At 43.9% G+C, this 20752-nt stretch overlaps 1 protein-coding gene across 26 annotated transcripts in view; it reads right to left on the bottom strand.

Annotated features, from left to right (window-relative positions):
* Positions 1-6046, bottom strand: part of RIMS2 (regulating synaptic membrane exocytosis 2) — a 479246-nt gene extending 473200 nt beyond the window's left edge. For all 26 annotated transcript variants that reach the window (XM_065627842.1, XM_065627852.1, XM_065627847.1 and 23 more), the window contains exon 1: positions 5877-6046. In XM_065627842.1, coding sequence (XP_065483914.1) covers positions 5877-6046 — 170 coding nt within the window. The remainder of the gene's footprint in view (positions 1-5876) is intronic.
* Between the last annotated feature and the right edge of the window lie 14706 nt (positions 6047-20752).

The raw sequence follows: 20752 nt of genomic DNA, 5'->3' as shown, positions 1-20752 counted from the left end.
ACCTCATTGGCAGGGTAAAAACACATTTTGTATCAGTTCTGTAGTAACCTTCTGTGTATTTTTACACTTCCAATATACACACTAATTAAGCCGTTGTTTCAATGGAAAAATCAATTATTTGACATTCTCAGTTATTTAAACATTACTCAGCTCAGAAATGCATGCAGACAAAATCCAGAATGGACCATTCAGTCCCCTAACATCACTTCTAGAGACCACTGAATTTCACCCAGTCACTGCTTTCTAGGATACAGTCCCAGTGCCTTAAAGTATGGTCTACAGTCTTGTCTTCAAGATGTAAAATTAAATGTTTTCTTCTTTTTGTTTCAAAGCAGTATAAAAGTAGATTTATTTGACAAGATTTTTTTTTTTCAGAAAGCACATACTGGCTGGTGTTAAATAGTTATTTTTTGCATTCTTTGTTAACTAAATCTTCTAACGGCTTTTCTATTTTTTGGCTCCATGTGGTGTCAGGCCTTTCTACATCCAACCCCTCCTGCTTACACTTTTTGAATGTGGGAATATCAGCACTATTGCAGCCTTCTGAAATTTTACTAAACAATAATATTAGCAAACCCAGTAATCAGTGTAACTGTCAGACTGCATAATATCCAGATACATTCTGCTTAGTCACTAAGAGGAAGTACTACTGCTATTCTTTGTAGACAGTGCCCAAAAGTGTGCTAGATGCTTTACAGAACAATTGTAAACACTGGGTCTTCTTGAAGAGCAAATGGTATGAGCCGTAACATCCTGACAAGTATTATCTACAGTATGAAATGTCTAAGCGTGTGGTGAGAGAAGAGCAAGGGATAATGACAGTTTTGAGAGATGCCCAAAGAGCAGTACAAATGGTTAAAACAAAAGAAAGGGGAGACGATAAAGAATAGGAGGAGGAAGCAGAGAATGAGGTGGTAGGAAGGGAAAAGGGCCAGAAAGAGGGGAGGCCAGGCCAGGGGACAACTGTCTTCCTCAACTATATCTTTTCGTATAACTTCCACTATCACTTATTTACACTGCATGAAGTTATTACTTTTAAAGTCATCTTGACCATACTTTATTTTATAATACATAGAAACAAAAGCGAAATGATGGTGGTGTGGCAATGGACTGTTCTGATCAGCATTTCAGATTCTGGCAAAACACAGTGTAAAGATATGGGACCATAACTTAAAATAAATAACTAGTTGCCTGGAGTCCTAGTTTATGATGTAGCCAAAAGCAAATTTTTTTGCAGTAAACTTTGTAAACTCCCACATACACTTCTCTATTTTCAAAATAAGCAAAACCAATAATCACCACCTACATCTCTGTCATCCCTCCAGCTCCAAAAGCCATATCCTGAACATGCAATGCTTTCAAAGCAGCGTACAGCAGAGTTGGTTATTTATAAACCAGGATAATTATTTATAAAGCACTACAATAGCTTTGTGAGGTGGATATTTACACTGCTGTGACTCACAGCCATCAGTCTACTGCTTGCTTTCCCCCAGGTCCAGCATCCTGCCCCACATCTCACTTATCCATGGTGCCATACAGAGCCCACACAGTTTAGCTTCTCTGACGTCTGCTTTTTTTGTTTCAGTCACTGCAGCCACACAGTTATTACTGTGGCTGGGCAACCATGGACACAGAGCAACTGAGGACACACAAGCCTGCAGTCAGTCATACCTTCCTAAAGCTAACTATGGACTTGACGGTGGTGGCTGACAGAGAGCAACCACCCTTTAGCCAGGCCACTGTTTTTCCATCTGTCTTCTCCCCCTGGATACAACAGATGACAATGCCAGTCGTTTCAGCCACACACATGCATACAAAAGAGATCTTTTATAAGGACCTCATGGTAAACCTGTGATGCTTTGCAAATATATGGAAAGCTGGATGATGAATTTCTCCTGGGAAAACTTATCTTCTAGTGGGCTAAATTGTCCATACCCATGAAAAGCTGAAATGCCTGTATTTTCAGAGCTGTGAGTCTGACTTCACAAGAAGAGCATTTTATCTTTAGAATAGTTAGGCAAAGGAGATGGAAACTCATGATACTGCAAGTAGAAAAGCGTATATGCACATCACACAGGCTGAAATATAAGTCTTTACAAATAGTGTCAGTATCCTAGCATCTTGCACAAATCTTTTTTTCTGTGTGCATCCTCTCAAGCCAGTCCTTTGATACAGAAATAAAGTACAAATTAAAAGTAAAAAAGCACAAGACTGATCCCATAAATCAATCCATATGGAGGAAAGTGCTATCTAAAATCTTTTGGAAAGCTTATACAAACAAAAATAGAATTTGTAAGAGGAAGGATGTGCATAATGTAAAGAAAAAGCCATCATCGAAAGTTTTATGCTATGTGCATGAAAGTAAAACACCCACAAAGATAAAAGTTGAAAATATGTCAATATTCCTATAACAGCAGAGAAGGACTTACACCCAGTTTACAGACATAAATTCACTGAGTGCCATGCATTATGCATATTAAATATTATGAAAAATATACATTTCATAACCTTGGCAAAAAGACACCTTCCTAGTACATAATATTCAAAATGCACGCCAAGGGTCTCAAAAATTTCAGAAGAGAGACAGTCAAAGCAGCAGATTTTGCTACCCATCCTCCTTTTTAAAGAGGAAGCTCCACCACAGGAACACAGTGCACGACTGTAGCTAGATGTATTTCACAGAGCAAACCAGGCCAACGGAGACAGCAGATCTGGAAAGCTTCTGCTTTCCATGCCATCATGTTCCAGCAAATCCTGGCAAGAATTCATGCTGACCTGACCACTATTAGTTGCTACAGATTACAACTCAATACCATCTGCATTTCCTTTCCCCAAAAAGAGTAAAACAACCATAAGGAGAAGAAGTTATGTATCTATTTTAAATCCACACATATTTACTCCAGAGAATGAAGGGAAAAGAATAAATAGTCCACATTACAGATGTGAGTCACACTACTTAATGCACTTTTGGAAGATGCTCAAATACCACAGTGATGGGCACAGCATAAGAATTTGAAAAGCACAAAATAGAAATAGAATGGAGAAAGGAAATAGAGCCCAGGGACTAGCCATTCATACTGACACTCATCATAAATTATATTTTTTAAAAAGTGAGGAAATCCATGCTTGCCCCTTTCTAAAATATTTGTACAGTTCTTTTGATAATATCTCTAAATGTCAACTCTTTTTTTCAGCATCTTTTTTTATCCTCTCATATTTCTCTATGGAACGAAATGACACAAATTTATTGCTTAGTCAGACAAAAATACCTTCCACTTCAAAAGGAGCTTGCCTTCGAGGAGAATTACACTTGAACAAAGACTGCGGGATTTAGTTCTATATTTATCTCTATGCAACAACAGTAGTTCATTCATATAAATATGGGGTTTTTTCTTTCTTTTTCTTTCTCTACTCTTGACAGAAGGAAAACATCTGTCAGAAGAATTAAACTCAGTAATATCTAGCTAAAAATGCAGAATAAGCTCTGGTATGACTTTGATGAAGGGTTGTGCTTAATAAATCTGTAGATATTTTCAAAATGAACATCTACCTGATGTTTCAAGGAGCCACTTCACCTTAAGAAAAATGAAACTGCTGAGTTATTCATCTGACTTCACTTCTCAGTATCCTGTAAAATATTGTGGGCCATCTATCCAAATGCCACTGACAAAAGCATTCTCCTAAGAGAGCTGTTTTAGGCTATCCTTTGTGTATAAACATTATGCTGTACCATTTCCCTCACAGCTTACACAGAACTCAAGAGGAAGCTTTAGTGAAACATAATGAGAAATAAAACTCCACATGAAGTTTATAGTTTAGATTTGATTAAGACCTTTATTTTGTCCATTGTCTGCTTCCAAGATTCTGAAGATTACAAATGAAAACAGTTCTGTTGCATTTTTAAAGTTGGTTTTCCCTTGTCACTACTTTAGGACAGTTTACTCTTCATTTGTGAGCTTGGCGATTCAAGCTGATCCTCGCATCATACTGAAATCATACTTTATATTGGATCGTAAAAATTACTGCCCACAACAAAAGTTGCCAGGAGCCTTCTTTAAAACTGTGATGTTACTATTGCATACTTAAAATGCAACCTGAATAATTTTCCATTTCCTTCTTTCTTAATTATTTTTAAGAGTGCAGAGATTTTAGACAAAAAACTTGCATTTATTTTGATATGCCACACGATTTCGCAATGTGAGAGAGTTTAAATTGCTTTAAAATAGAAGTATCACAATAGCAATCAAATTGTGTAGCATGAGACAGTGAGGTATTTAGTGATAAAACAAGGTATGGCACTTTATTTCCAGTGCTTACATCGATGTTCACCCAATAAAATATCATTTTAAACAGACATTGAAATGGTTTTAGGAGATGATCTCACAGTTTAGTAGCTGTCCCACAAATGATATCTGAAGATTTCATTATGACGGTAACAATAATGCAATGAATCTTGGAAACAGACTTCCAAAGTCAGCAACCAAAGGCCAGAAGAGAGCTGCCAGGTACTGAGTGTGAAGGGCCAGCTGCAGTTAACACGTCCAGGACACAATGCTAATTTTGGTATAAAAAGACACTTAGTGCTTCAGCTTCACCACACTCGCAACAGTCATGTCCACGATAGTAGTAGCTTTGCTTATTTGTAAGCATGACTACTCCACCACGGAAGGAGGACAGTTTCCCTGAGTTTACTCGGTGTCTCCCAGCCAGGCTGGGGAAGGACACGACTCGCGGCGCTCAGGAGAGCGGAGCCCCGCACGTCCAACAACGCCGGCTTCCCCTTGGCGGCTGGGGCACAGCGCAAGGGGAGAGCTCCCGCCTGCCCGGCCCCCGCGCCCGGCCGGCAGCAGCGGGACCCGCCGGGCCGGGGCCACCCAGCCCTGCGCGGGGCTGCAGGGGCGGCGCCGCACGGACAGCTCCCGGTGCTGCAGCCCGGCCCGGACAGCTCCCGGTGCTGGAGCCCGGCCCGGACAGCTCCCGGTGCTGGAGCCCGGCCCGGACAGCTCCCGGTGCTGCAGCCCGGCCCGGACAGCTCCCGGTGCTGGAGCCCGGCCCGGACAGCTCCCGGTGCTGCAGCCCGGCCCGGACAGCTCCCGGTGCTGGAGCCCGGCCCGGACAGCTCCCGGTGCTGCAGCCCGGCCGCTGCCGCCTCCCATGGCAGCGCGGGGCGGGCGGCAGGGCTCCCCGCTTCTCCCGGCGCCGGGGCTCACGCTTGGAAAGAGCAGCGGGGCGGGGGCGGGTGGCAGACACGTTGTCGGGGGAAGATGGCGGCTGTGGCAAACCCACCCAGCGAGACGGCTGGAGCCTAGGCCCCGGCGGTCCCTCTCCGACCCGGGCGGCCGAGCCAGCGCCGGGCAGGGCCGCCGCCGCCAGCCCGGAGCCCGCCGCGCCCCCGGGACGGGGCCCGATGCCGCCGATCCGCCCCCTCCGGCGGCGCCAACCGCCGCCTCGACCCACCCCTCTTCCTCCTGATGGCACACGCCGGGTGAGAACGGCACCTGTGCGGCCATGTTGGGCGCCTTGCCCCCGCCAGCGCCGGGGCGTGCGGAGCCGGAGCCGCCGCGCCGCCGCCCGCCCCGCGGAGCTCGGCCGAGGCAGGCGGCGAGCTCGAGCCGCGGCGCCCTCCCTGCCCGGCGGCCTCCCGGCCGCGTCTCTGCCCGCTGCCGCGGCGGCAGGTCCCCCCCGCCGTGCCCCACACTCGCCCGGCGCCGAACAGCCGCCGGGACAGAGCCAGCAGCGAGAGACACCCCTGCCCGCCCCCGGCCGCCCGGCTCCTCTCTCCCGCCCCGGCTGTGCCGCCCCCGAGGCCGGGGAAGAGACTTCCGCGCCCGCGACCGAGGGCCGGGAGGACGAGAAAGGGATATGCCCGCCCTTACTTGAGCACGGATTGCTCCTTCTCCTCTTCCTTCTTCTGGCGGTCCATGACGGCCAGAATGATCTTCCGCTCTTCCTCCGTGAGGTGGCTGAGGTCGGGCATCTCGGGCTGAGGAGCCGGAGGAGGCTGAGGAGCGGCGGGGCCACCCCGGGGCCCGGCGGGAGCCGACATGTTTGGTGGGAGCTCGCCGCCGCTACGGGAAGCGCTGCCCTAACTCCAGCGGCCGCGGCGGCACCAGCGGGAGCGGCCGCCGCCGGCGCCGGGAGAAGCACATACAAATCAATACCCTGTAATCAACCGGCAGCCTAATGACGGCCCCGCCGGGGAGGGGCGGGGTGGCCGACAGCCCCGACCTCGCACCCACCCGCCCGGCCGCCGGCTCGCCGGGGGGCAGAGGGGAGGACGGGGACGGCGGGGCCCGGGGGGCGAGCAGGGGGAAAGGGGAGGGGAGAGGGCAGCGCCGGGAGAGGAAGGGCCGGAGGCGTGGTGGGGAGGGTGAGGGGAAAGGGCAGGATTAGCCGCGGGAGCGCTGTGGTTTGGGTGCGAGCGAGATTATCCTAACCCCGAGCACCCAGCGGGGAGAGCGGGGACGGAGCCAGTGGCGGGAGGGGGGAGAGGGGGCAGGAGACGGGGGCAGAGGCTGCCGGGGGGGGCGAGGCAGGGGGCGTGCGAGAGCGGAGCCCCGGGGCCCCGAGGCGCGCAGCGGGGGAAACCCCAGCGGGCGAGCGCCAGTCCCGGCCGCCGGCCGCGGCTCATAATTCCTCGCCGCCGTCCATGGAGGGAGCCGCGGAGCGCCGCGCCCGCCTCCCGCCGCCTCCCGCCGCCGCTCCTCGGCCGGGCCGCGCCGCTTCCTGCCGCCGCCTCGCTTGGCTGGTGCCCTCTCGGCTGCGGGATGGAGTCCGCCTAACCCATGGCATGGCGGAGAGTCGGAGTCACGGGAGGGGGCTCCGCATCGCCTCACCGCCTCCCCAGCGGACCGGCGCGGGGCCCGGCTGCCGCCCCTAGCGGCGCCGCGCGGGCTGCGAGGTGGAGGGCGGGCGGCGGCGGTCCTTATTTATTTATTTGTCCCCGCACAAAAAATGGACGCGATAAAAATCACGCGAGGAAGGACAAGGAGGAGCCAAGGCGCCGGCGACGCGCTGGGAGGACCGAGCCCAGCGGCCGCGGGGGGGCGGAGGGGGAGGGCGGGAGACGCTGCGTGGCCGCTGCTCCCGTCGCTCCCGCCGCCCCCCGCCGCCGGGGCTGTCCGGGGGAACGGGCAGAGAGGGGCGCCCGCCCAGTGGGGCCCAGTCCCGAGAGCAGCCTGAGGGCGAAAGAGCTGTCGGGCGGAGCGCCGGACTCGGGGAGGAGGAGAAGAAGGAGACATTGGGAAAGGCGAGGGGGAAAGCGGCCCGGGAGGGCTGCAGGGCCGCCACAGCATCGTCCCCTCGAAGGCCCGACGGCGCGGTTTGCAGTTTAGGCTGAGAAGCGGAGAGCAACGCCCGGCGGCCGGAGGGGCGCGAAGGAGGGGGCGCCAGGCAGGGCCTCCGGCTCCCCCGGCCGGGAGCAGGACCGCTGTTCGGCCCCGAGGGTCCAGCCCAACACAGCGACTGCTCCACCAGCACACTACATAACGTCCTGCTGGAGTGTTCTTCTGCCAATGCGAGGCGTGAAATTTGCCCCAGCCTCTGTCTTCATAGATTCCTCCAACCCAGAAGAGCAGGAATGTGACACTGCTGGGAGAAGACTGGATATGGAAGGCCTCCTCCCGCCCTAGAAATCAGATGATGGTGGAATAAACCTCTCAAAATGCTTTTGCTACCTATAAACCCCCCACCTGAGCAGTCATTTTGATGGCAAGGAATAATTTCTGGACAATGCCCAAAATGCCATCCAGTCTAAATAAAGGAGAAATAACATCCTTGGGAAATACCCAAGGATGACGAAGAAACTATTCAATCCATATCTGTGGGTTTTCAATCTATTTACAGGCAGTAGATTTCAACCTGCTGTTCTCTCACATTATGAGACATAACTTCTGTTTCACATCAGCGTTTGGATATCATATAAGTGTGTGTAGCAATAATAATAAAGTCATTTTTCTAAGGTTTGATTTGGACAGTTTGAAATCTCCACCATGGATCATGAATTTCTGGAGCTGGTGCTGTTTCTAATGGACCATGACACCAACTTAAAACAAGGTACAAAGGCCTGAGAAAAAAAATGTCATCATCCTGAAAGTATCCTGATCCTCATTAGCTGTAATTCCACAGAAGATGAATTCTAGGATGTATCTTCATTAGCTAAAGAGTTTTGCTTGTGATGCTGGGCTGAAGACATTCCTTTAGGAAAAACAAGTTCTGGAGGAACAGATCACCAGAGGGACATGATAGTTTGGGTGTGGTAAACCAAGTCTTAATAGTAATCAGTGCATATTGTCATGCACATATATTTATCAAATTTTGTTAATAATTTTGTCTAAGAAATGCCATTGGTATCCTTAGCTGAAAGGAGCCTGTTCCATTTCTTGATGCAAAATTATCTGTAATAGACCCTTTGCTATTACACGTAAACTATTGTATAGAAACTGAGCATATTGTGTTCGAGCAGATACCCTCGTAAAATAAACTGTGTGATTTTCATAGAGTCCTCAAAGCATTCTGCTCTTCCAGTCAACATCACCTTCACCTTTCGGACTGGATTCCAGCCAACTGGCTCTCACCCAGTTCCTTGTTTCTTCCAGGCACTAGATAAATCTGGCATCTAAGTCAAAAAGAGGAGGAAATGTAGAACTGTGTGTCATCAGATTACCAAAGATAGTACAGTCCTTATCAATCTATGAATGTTGAATGGAAGAATTAACTGGATTGATCCCTTTGGGAAAATACATTTTATGCTGGTGAAGTGAGGACAGAGAGAAATCACTCAATCGCTTTTAAGAGTAATTAAAAACAACCAGCCCACTTGAAGGCAATCCCTCCACCCTGTCAGGTTACACAGCTGTTTCAAAAATATTTCATGCCATGTCTCAAACATAAACACTGACAGTATTCTGACCATAGTTTTGTTTGCAAGACATTGCTACCATTCTTTATGCATTGCTTCATTAATCTAAGTTTCTTTCCAGTAGATGTTCATCTTTGAACTTTCTGGATTTACAGTGCCTTCTGTAATCAATTCAATGTGCTTGTGATTTTTCATCCACCAATTACAAATACCTACTCTCAGCATGACTGTAGAATTTCAAGAGCTTTCTTTTCTCCTTGGTATTTGCCCTGTTCCCACTAAATCCTGTACCATTAAGCAGGTAACTATAAACAAACAAATCCAGGGACAGGAACTGTAATCCCCATATGCTACCTAGCTATTTGCTTTGAAAAGAGGGAACAGATTCAGAGTAGAAGACATTCTGTGACTCATTGAAGAAATGGTTCAACCTGATCTTTGTCTGCTTCTACCTTTCTTTCTCCTCATCAGTTCACCTATCATTCCATGCATTTTCCTGCAATTAAATCAAAGCATTATTTGTTCACATTCCTGTCAGCCTGCACAGAATTGTCTCATGCTGTTACTGTTATTTACATTACCCAGGTGACATACTGATGAAAATATAAGCAGAGCACAGACCTAACTACTTCAGAGTAATGATGTCAACAATAATCTACAATCAACCAACAAGACAAATTACTATCATGTAGTGTGATCATTTAAGAAACTTATTTTTAAGGAGCATTCATCTGTAATTCCCTCAGTAGTGAAACATCCGTAAATTCTGGCCTTCACGTTCATGTGTCTCCAGGTACCTGCCTTTCCTGTTCATCTCAGCTCTCATTACAAATTCACTGTCATACTCTGAAAAAACAGATTCCCATTCCTGTTTTACATTCTTCCATTGGAATTGTTCTTCCACTGTATAAGCTGCAACTCAAAATTCACTGCAGTCATACATCAAAGGTATGCGATACTCTCTTTTGGTGGCTTCTCTAAGTCATCTGAATGTCCTGACACCAGCAGGGTTATTAATATAATTTTTCCAACATCCCTTTTTTTTTTTTTTCTGTTCCTTTCCATTCCTGTTAGACAAGAGAGGTTCCCAAGAAAACAGTGTTTTTAACCTAGTTTTATGTATCACCACAAATTGTCTTTCACTAAAGGTCTCATTATACTTACTCCTATTTCCTTCCTCATAGCAACTACAATAGTAAATGAGTTGGTAGATTTATCATTCAAGCATGCTAAGTGTAGTTCTTTCCTGAAAAGGTAGTGCTAACATCTGCTTTCTAATGTTTTGCATAAGGAAGAAATCCAGTGTAACTAATTCTTGCCATTATTTTTGTCCCAGATTGAAACATTTATTTGGAAAACATCTTTATGTAGCTGACACAAGAGGAACTTGAAAGCATTCTATTATGGATCAGTGAATGGAGAAAATGAAAAACATGTCCTTGGTTGAAAACCTCCAGTATTCAGATTCTCGATGGATCAAATCAGTTATCTAACCAGCAAGAAATGCATCTGGTAGGACCCTTCTTGGAGGCATTTTGCAAGGCACTCCTCAAATTCCTGTTGAGGAAGGACAGAGCTTCACACTACAACAATTTGTGATTCCCAGGTCCTATACTAAGTGCTATCAAACCATCATGGAGTGCTTTACCGGTGCAGCTTTGGATCATTCCCAGATTTCCCCTAAATTGAGGAAGCTGATAATATTGTATAATGTTACCTACATTTTGGTTTCGTTTCTTTCAGGAGGATTTTGCTTACTCTACATGCATTTTTTTTTTCTGCTCCTAGCAAATTTATTTTACTTGGATACTTCCCAACAACTGATTTGAAGAATGATAGATATTTACAGGCAAAATTTAGTTTTCTTTAATTGTTACTCTCACTTCTCATAATAGGTTTTCCACAGTTTATACAGCACTTTCCATACCTCTATGTCAGCTATACTTGATGAAATAGCCCTTCCCAGTTTCAACAGTATAAATGATCCACCTGCAGTAGATGGAAAAATGTTGGTCTCTTAGCTAGTGCCCCCACTTTTTCCTCCTCTCCATGCATGTGACCAGTATCTCCACAGACTCAGAAGGGGCAAGACCTTAAGTTGTGCTGAAGTATGCAACTTAGTCCTACCCACTTCCAAACCCTTCCTTGCTCAGCTGCTCAGGAAAAGCCTTTTGGATTAGAGGAATGGGGGCTCATCACGGTTATCATGGTGGTTGCTGCAGGTACGGAGAAGGTTTGACCTTATTGCTAAATCAGCTTGGGTGACAGGAGATTGTTTTTTCCCCTCTCAGTGGACCAAGGAGCTGGTGCCCAGGTTGTATTTTGAAATGGGATATGGGAGAGCCCTGGCACGTAGGTGTTTGCTAAGCACAGCTAGCTGAAAACTTGAAGAAAGGCTTAGATCAGTTAGATTGTTTTCTGAATGGGATACTTGAGAAATATGATTTCTAGAGCTTGGTATGTTTTGTTCAGGGCAATTATACACAGACATACAATTCATAAGATCATAAATGTGATAAATTCTAATAACTTCATCATGCCTCATTCCTGTAATTCTGTTTACATGCTCAGTTTGAAATACTTTGACTGAATGAAGTGTAACATAATATTGCGAATTGAAGGTGTAGATAATAGTCTTTATAGGATCTTAAACTTACTCAGTATTTTGTGTCTCAATTTGACAATTCAATTCTGATTGTTGTTCAGTTAGTCAGTTGAAACTTCAAAGGAGGAATTTTTGAAAGAAGCTAAAAATTCCTCCATAACGACAGTTCTTTGGTTATACATTTCTGTTCGATTCTTGACCTGTACCACCAATGTTTCTAAGTAACTGAGCAATAAGTGAAGCCCTGTACTCTAACAGGCCAAGATAGTAATAAATCAAGTGTTTTGTTTTCAACAGCGTAGCAGTTGTCCAGCTAAGTTTCAAGAATCCTACCAAAACCATACAGGAGTCTATTTTTATTGGTCACCCACAGGCCATTCATTGGTATTTAATACTTTCATTAATATTAAAAACTGTCCTCAACTTGGGCACCTTGATTTCTTTTTAACTGTTCTGAGTTGTCAGTTGTCAGGTTTCAAAATATGAAATAATGAGCTATTAATTGATGTTATTCAACATAGAACGTTATCACATGTTCCTGTGAGGTACAGATAGATGCAGCATAGCCTTCCCTCTTTGTTGCCTTCTAATCCCTCTGCCCTGACCCCTCCTACATTTCTGAAATTCAGGCTGTTTCAGAACAAACACCAGTATTGTTGAGTTCAACGTGATTTTTTTTTTCATTCAGTCATAAGACTGTCCTCCAGAGTTGGTACCTGTATCTGGTATCCTGTACCAGATCTCAGGAATATATTCATTCCTATTGTAGTCACAGCTTGGAAGTCCCAAATCTCCTGATTTCCTACAAGACAGAAATGAGTGTTTTCTTTTGATTTTTTTTCTTAATGGTGTCTACTATGCGATTCTGTCTCTCAATTAATTATTCATTATTAAAAGTACTAATAATATCCTGGATTTATCATTAATATTATTATGCCTAAAAAGCCTGGTCATGTATGAATAGTCTAGTGCCCTAGATATCGATAGAAAAAGTAGCACAAACAACAGCCTGTTGCCACAGAAAGCTCAGAGAGCCACGTATGAAATGCAACAGGTGGGTAACTCAGATAAACACAGTGGGTTGAAACGAAAAGACAGCAATGAGATAAAATTGGCAACACTAAATAAATGGAAGATGACTGGTTTTTTTCATGAACATTTTAGTGGGATGGGGTTAAACTGATCTTTGGAAAAAATAAGGAGAGAGAGTTTTGGAAGTGGAGGGGTATTGCTGGAACTGCTTAAACTTTTCCCAAAGTATCACACAAGTGGAAAGTTCTCGAAGTGCTGCAGATCTATTCGGCAGAGATGGCAACATCCATCCATGCAAAACAAGCCCATTACTGAGCTCCCTCTTTCACTGCACTCAGCTTAAGTCGTGGCCTCTCTGTTGGCAAAAGAAAGAAACCACTGCTTTGACTGACCGTTTTCCTCAAAATTCAAAGGCAGCTGGGCTTTAGCTGTTTGTATTTTCAACTAAGGTTAATTCTCACAGACTCAGAATATAGCAGCTTTGATAATGAAAACAGGCCTGTAAAGGATGATAATTAAAGCTTAGCATATGGTATTTTCTATCTAGAAATCTACCTATCTAGGTTTCACATCTGCCAAATGACCAAAAACATTAATTAGGAAGTTCAATTAATTCAAATAATAGGTAAAAGCAGAAGTGGTAGCACTGCTAAACAGCTTCTAAAAGCATAAGGGCACAGGCATTGTTTTTTTTTTAATTTCTAATTTAAGCAAACACTCTTTCATTAAAATTTTATCTCCAGTAGATGAAGAAAGGAGCCGGTATGTGGTGAAAGTTCATTTTATACTCCAGAGACAGAATGACAAAAGTTAGTATCTAATTGGAAAACCATTTTTTTCTTGTGTCTTGAGATCATTAGTTGGACACTTTCTAGTTCTCTTTTCTTGAAACAGCTCCTCATGATACTAGTTGACATACCTCAGATAAAATCAAAATGTGCAGCATGAAAAGTTTATGAAGAACAGTATTAATCAACATTAATCATATTTGGCATTTTACTAGACTAAGGGAAAAATTGCATTAGGCCAGATGAAAGTCAGCAAATGCATGGTAACATGACGATGCCTGCTTTGTGTTCTGCTCTCCAGAACAGGATTCTGCCATGCTTAAAAGCACAAGTATGATTAAAATAAGATTCATTCACTGGTGACATTGATATAATTAAATTCATAATGATTTCCTAATAAGTAGGAAACTGAAACATTCTGAAAAGAGATTAATGTGCACGAAAGCTTGGCTATTTTTACTAGCAATATTAGTCTAAGAAAATATACTACCTTTGAGTACAACTATTACCTTCCCTAGTATACAGTATCTTACAAATTGACATGAAAAATATATGTTAGGATTGCTGACAGACAGCAAAGATAGTTACAATATTAATGGATCATAACTTTATACTTTTACTTTTATTTCCAGCTTTTCCTGATGATAGTGAGGTGGGAGAAGCAGTAGCTTGGAAAAGTTATCTGCTTTCACAGTGGCCAGCAGAAAAAAAGCAGCCTTTGTGAATAATTGTTTTACAAAGGAAGGGATGGAAAGGAAACGGTAATAAAATATGAGCTGATTTGTAACTTTTCATCTTGCACTCAAAGATGCATATCAAAAAGGAAATGTAGTGAATTTCCATCTTTGAGTGTAAAGGGAGTTACTTCACTATCAGTGTGCAAGGAATCTCTTAGTGTGACAGTACTTTAGACTACCAGCTATGAAAGCCTGCCTTGTCCCTTATAACAGGGACTACATCCACTATCAAATTAGTGGATGACACTTTCAAGAGCAGGGGGTTTATTATTTGGAAAGGAAAAGAACAGAACCGGCAACTACCCTAATACCTAGAAAGTCCATAACACTGAGCTAAAACTGCTCTGTAGCTTAGATTTCATTAAGCGACATACCACAATTAAGGTTACTGCTACAAACTTGGCATACTAAAAAGCCCAAGCAGGACACAGCTGCACAGAAGGACTTCCCAGCCTCACCTCTACTTTTGCACAGGGAAGATTTCCATGGTAGATGCACATGCTCTCCTACAGAGAGCAGGCATTGAAGCTCTCCAGCATCGGCCACACTATTGGGTTGAGTTTGTTCTACTTGTGAATTTAGGGGTGCAATAAACCTGTTGCATGTGCTGCACTGAGGGTTCAGATATTTATAGTTGCTTCGGTGATGCAGTCCTGTCCCTGCGACGCTTATCTCATTACTGTTGCACTTCTCTCCATAACAGGTTAATAATAGTTTTTATTTTCCACCAACATGTTAACAGTAAATATCCAAATAAATTCCTCTGGTTATCTGGGTGCATTCTTTCCTATATTTCTGTCTTGAATATGAGCTGTTCTGATGAGTGAACCTTTCTGTGCACATATTCTCCCTTGTGCCAGCTATTTCAAAGAACAAAAAGCAGGAAACTATCAATAACAACTGATGGCACTTTGTTGGTGATGCTATGGATTTCATATGTATTCACTCATCAATCGTCATCATTTTCAAAAGCATGAATGGCTGTCAGCTGTTCAAAAACCATAAGGAGTAGTCCATAACAGACCCATATCTGAAACTCAGTCATGAAAGATGCAGAAAAAAATAGTAACATACGGAAATAAAGCATTACTACTTATGTAAAAATCACCATGCCCAAAGAGGAGTGTAGGACAAGTCAACATTTTACAAATCATTGTCAAAAAGGGCTACTTTTCTGGTCATCTAGCTTTAATGCACCTGGCAACATACCTTTTCCAGGGAAATAATGATTTACATCAGTGACCCAGGGGTTTTCCCTCCTTGCTTTCCGCAACTATACAGACCACGGACCGAGTTGCAAGCTTTACCAATGATTTCTTTGGTAGAAGAATAAAATAGAATAGGAAATAGAATAGAACAGAACTATTTCAGATGGAAGTGACCTGCAATGATCATCTAGTCCTACTGCCTGACCACTTCAGGGCGGACCAAAAGTTAAAGCACGTTGTTAAGGGCATTGTCCAAATACCCCTTAAGTACTGTGTGTGGCAGTTGCACACACCCTGATAAGGCCCAGAGATTGCAATGGGAGAGCTGATGGCTCTTTAGCACCTTTTGTGCCCCACTGTGCCTGTCTCCAGGACACACCTTGGTCGATGTCAATCCTCAGGTCTCCCCCCCTTTTCCTAGGGCACAGTGACCCCCCCTCAGCTGGGAGAGCAGGAGGGTTGGGACCCTCTGTCAAGAGACAGAGTCCTCAGCCAATGAGGTGCCCCAGGCCCCAAGAAGCTTCTGGACCTTGTAATGACCACAGCCCAGATCTGACCAGACTATAAATGGGCCCGCTGCCAAAGACCCCCTTGGAGTGGTCTTCTTGGAGCAGTGGGACTGTGAACGGAGCACTCCCCTTAAATAGGGACACCATCTAAGGAGAATTCCTGGGATTGAGAGCCTTCACCTTCTCCTTGGTGAGTGATTATTTCTCCTGGATATATCCTTGAGTGAGCCCTCGTCCTCTCAGGCAAGCAATTATTTCTTCCAGGTACTCTTGAGTGAGAGAAGCTTCTCTTGAGTGAGCGTGTGCATGCTGTGGATCACCATTCTTGTGTGGTCATATCCCCAAGTGGTATATCAAGCCTGCAGTTTGTTAAATGTTTTTGGAGTGATGACTGATTTGGAATTACCTCCCCTCCATTTTGCATTGGTTTCTGTCATTTGGTTTCAATCTGCTGTTTTCTTTTCTGTTTTGGTTCCAAATTAAAGTTAGTTTAAGCTTATTATTTGCTCAGAGTCATTTTGGGGTGCCTCTGTGACACACTTATAGACTTGGGGCATCGACCACCACTCCAGGAAGCCTGTTCCAGCATTGGACCACTCCCTCCATAAAGAAATGCTTCCTCATGTCCAGTCTGAACCTCCTCTGGTGCAGCTTTGAGCGATTTCCACATGTCCTGTCACTGGATCCCAGGGGTCAGAGCTCAGCACCTCCTTCTCCACGTCCCCTCCTCAGGAAGCTGCAGAGAGCAATGAGGTCGCCCCTCAGCCTCCTTTTCTCCAGAAGAGACCAGCCCAAAGTCCTCAGCCACCCCTCACAGCACATTCCTTCCAGCCCTTCCACCAGCTTTGTTGCCCTTCATTGGCCAACAGATGAGACATTTGATCTGACTTCAGAGACAACCCAATTCAATAGAAAAAAAAAGTCATTTAGGCCATTGTTTGCAGCAGAACATCAACAACCTCATTTCAAAATAGGCGGTCAGATTTTGCCGATCTGGGTCTTACTGAAAGCACTTCCATTGCTCAACACCTCAACCTCTCTGTTACAGAAGAAAGTTAAATTCTTTCTATCCTTCAGAAGATGCAGCCTAAGATTCACAAACAGAAGAGCAGCATCAACCCGTAGCAGCAGAGGACTGCAGGCCAGATAGCGACAGCACTGCTGACTCACATCCTGAAAGTAACGAGGACACATCGGACACATGGCTGCTTGTTTCTCTCACAAGGAACTGTTTCTCATTTCTAGTCAGAATGTTGCCTCCTGTGACCTTGTCCACCGGATATCGCCTCTTAAGCTTTCATATATTCATCTCCTATTGCCCTGAAGTCTATGCTGATGCTGTCCATGATTTCATATCCAGCAACTATTTAACTCCATTGCTTTATGTCGTGATTTTTCCCCATATTGGTACATAGGATAAGAAGCATATGCAAAGATGTCTCAGCTTTGCTTTATGCTTTCACAGAATAGCTTGAAGAGGAAAAAGGTAAACTTATTCATTACCTGATCAAACCATTTCAGAGGGAGGAATATATTATCTCTATCTGATAATGCCCATACTTCCTTATCAATGATATTTTGCTGTGTTCAGACATCCTGAGGAGCAGGATGAAGGTAGCATGAAGGAAGTAGCATAGAGTACTCTGTTTGTGTTCACATTGACTTTATTCCTATTTGGTGCTACATCATGTATATACTGATTGCCTCTTGTACTTCTCCAATTTTGGTGCAATGAATCCTACATTATTTTTGAGAAAGAAGGAAAATCAATACAATTTTTTCCCAAAAATGAAGTAAAAAATACATGACAACAGAGTAGGGTGCAACAGGGCTAATCATTGGAGATAGCAAGGTCTGGGGTGATAGGAGGCAACATTTCCATGACTCAAGAAGGAATAGAAATTTCTACAGGGCATAGATACATGAGTCAGAACCACACATAGAAACTAAGCAACAGACAAATTTTGATTTATAGAGATAGAATTCTATTGAGAGTTTCTGTTAACTGGACCATAAACTATCTGAACTTCACTCCTGTGGTTTATAACATCACTGAAACCTCTCGTTACAGTCCATTCTGCATCTGTATCTTCCCTCATATTCTCACACACACACACAAACATAGGAGTCTGTAGGACCTGAAGGATTAGTTAAATACTGAAAGGGTCTAATTTATCAGATTTCTAATCACATGATACTTAGAAGCATTTTACTTCAAGACATTATGTGAAGAAAAAAGCATTAAAAAAATTATAATAAAACAGTCCACCAGACAACATGTAACAGTTGTAGTATTTTCTATGTAAATGAAATTAGCTGATGGCTGAGAATAGGATTTTCAAAATCCTCTAAGCACCAGATATGAACACGTAGAGGAAAAGCTAAATTAACCTGCTTAATTCTGCGTATACTGGAATATAAATTGCCAGAATCATGCGGAGTACACACACGTGCGAGCACTCATACCCCCCAGAGGCAAACCCACATTTTCCCCATTTCTGAAACCAGTACCTTGCTCTGTTGGGTTGCTTAGGAGACTCTGATCCAAAGAGTTATGTCAGCAGGATTATATAAACTCCCGACAGGTCTACCAAGGCTGGGTACATCAAAGATACCGGCCAGAGAGAAATTTCTCTCTCGATTCTTCAAGCGTGGGAGCTGGATGCAAGGCTGACCACCTCCCTCTTCAAAAATATTACTGGCTAAGTCTTCACTTTGTCTCCATGACAATTTCCATCTCAGTTTCTTGGATTAGTGGATAGTCCCAAATGAATTTGTGCAACAAGCATCGGTCCAATCCTGTCTCAGCATGGAGCTCAAACCTTGAAGTAGCTGCTGCTCCAGAGTCACTCCATGTTATGGGTAAGATTCTGGCATGCACATACAATGCTGCAAGCTGGAAAAATCAGCTCAAGTTATGAGGGAGATGGAAAATTACAGTATTGATATTCTCAGCATGAGTGGGTACAGATGGTCAGGAACAGATTGTATCAAATTGAAGAACAATAATAAAATAATGAACTACTCAGGTTCCCCAGCTGGAGGGAAAGAGGGAGTTGCACTGATTGTGAGTGACGCCATGTAAAGAGCCCTGTGAGATAGACGAGGAACCAATTACTGGCAAAGGAGCAGGTACACAGTGCAAGGTAGTAGGTGAGAATGAAAACCCTCCAAGCACTCCCACGATACAAACCCACTTTCCAAAACATCCTACAGAACCTCATTAGCAGCAGCACGCCCTTGTTGACATGGCTGGGCACAAATGGGAGAGTAGGGATGACTAATTACAGACTGCACACAACCTGGGTACCTGGAACTTGTTCACACAGCAGCGCTGATGAAGAACTTATCCAACTCTGATAGCTAAACCACTCATTGAAGCCAAGAATATGCTCTTCTGATCCACAAAATCACATCAGACTGAATGTCACAAAAACACAGGCATACCAGGTTCTGACCCATAGAATTTTTTGTTTGTTCCTCTGAATGTTTGGGCATGCAAGTTTCGTGTCCTGACAGTGAGTACAACATATGTGCTACCATTGTGAAAATAAATTAAAAGTAAATACTTGCATAGGAAGCAAATAAGAAAATAACCACTCAAATGTAGGGAATTTAAATGTCAGTTCTTAAAAAACAAGTTTTCCACAAACAGGCATAATTTTCAGCTTTCACATTAAAAAATTAAGATCTTTAGTAAAACATGTTAGTAGAACTAAGAATTTTCTGGTATTTTTCAATGGGTAGAAAAAGGAGAGGTGGATCACCACAATGCTGCTGAGGGACATCATCAGAGAGGGACGAGCAAAGCAGAACCCCCCAAATACTCACATCAAAATGCCATTAAAAATGGAAAAAGAGAAAATGTATTAATGGTTATGAAGACAATCACACTGGCATGCAGCAAAAGAGGGCTCTGTCTTCCAACCACAAAAAGCTTGCAGGTGATTTTAATAACGGCTAGAATGAACAAATAAAAAAAAATAAATTAAAAAAAAGAGAAAATATTATTACCATCTAAAAAAAAAAAAAGAGGAGAGGAGACTTTCACTGCATACTAAAACTGCCCTGACACCTGAAAAAAAACCAATTTGGATAATTCAAATAAGAAAATAACTGTGAGAAAATCATCTTGCATTAAGCTGAAAGTAGCTTAAAAATTAAGAACTGGAGGGCACAGTGTAGGGTAAAACCAATCAGACCTGCTCAAAGAAGGTGGGGAAAAGAAACATGAAATGATGCTCTAAATATTGAACCGAGCACAAGAGAATGAGTCCGTCGTAGAAGGAAAACCTTCAAAAAACTACCTGAAAAACACTTTTAGTGACTGTAAAGTGTCATAGCATCACCATCCTCTTAAAAATATTATTCTACATCCTTACACTGAATTGGATTTGCAATGTTGCTGCATCTTCAGGTACTTTAAGAACAACAGATGACTTTTGGCAGCCTGATCTGATCTTGACCATGATTTCAGGCTGTGCACTGTCACTGAACAGCCAACGCACACCAGCAACATAGGGTACAAACCCAACATACCTAGATTGTGTTGACTTTCAGAAAGCTTTCAAGAGGGTCTCTGAAATTTTTCACTGACTCCAGAGAACACCCAGAAAATTTTAGGGTTTCTATTAAGAGACCGGATGGGCCAACATCTCTAAACAGTTAGTTTGGAGTTAATACTGCATTAACTGCATTTTGGAGGTAACAGATCTTCAAGACAGTGAAATTCTGTGGTCAGGTCACAGACGTGTAGGTCTGGACATTGCTGACGGTATCTGCCTCCTGGAGACATTGATAAAAAACACGCCACTAAAGAACTGTCAGAACTGAATAAAATGTCCTGAAATCGGAAAGTCAAAAAACAAATGTGGTGAAAACCAGTGTGACCCCAGATGATTGTATTGCTTCATAAGAGGGAAGTCTTGAGAAGCGCTGTTTATTAGCTCACTTACTAAAACAGCAACTTTTGCCTGATTGCATCTGCGAGTAAATGACTCAAGTGGAAAGCCT

This window comes from Caloenas nicobarica, chromosome 2 (assembly GCF_036013445.1).
Source record: "Caloenas nicobarica isolate bCalNic1 chromosome 2, bCalNic1.hap1, whole genome shotgun sequence".
Taxonomy (NCBI): domain Eukaryota; kingdom Metazoa; phylum Chordata; class Aves; order Columbiformes; family Columbidae; genus Caloenas; species Caloenas nicobarica.
The sequence above is the reverse complement of the archived record's forward strand: the minus strand, read 5'-3'. Positions and strand labels throughout refer to the sequence as shown.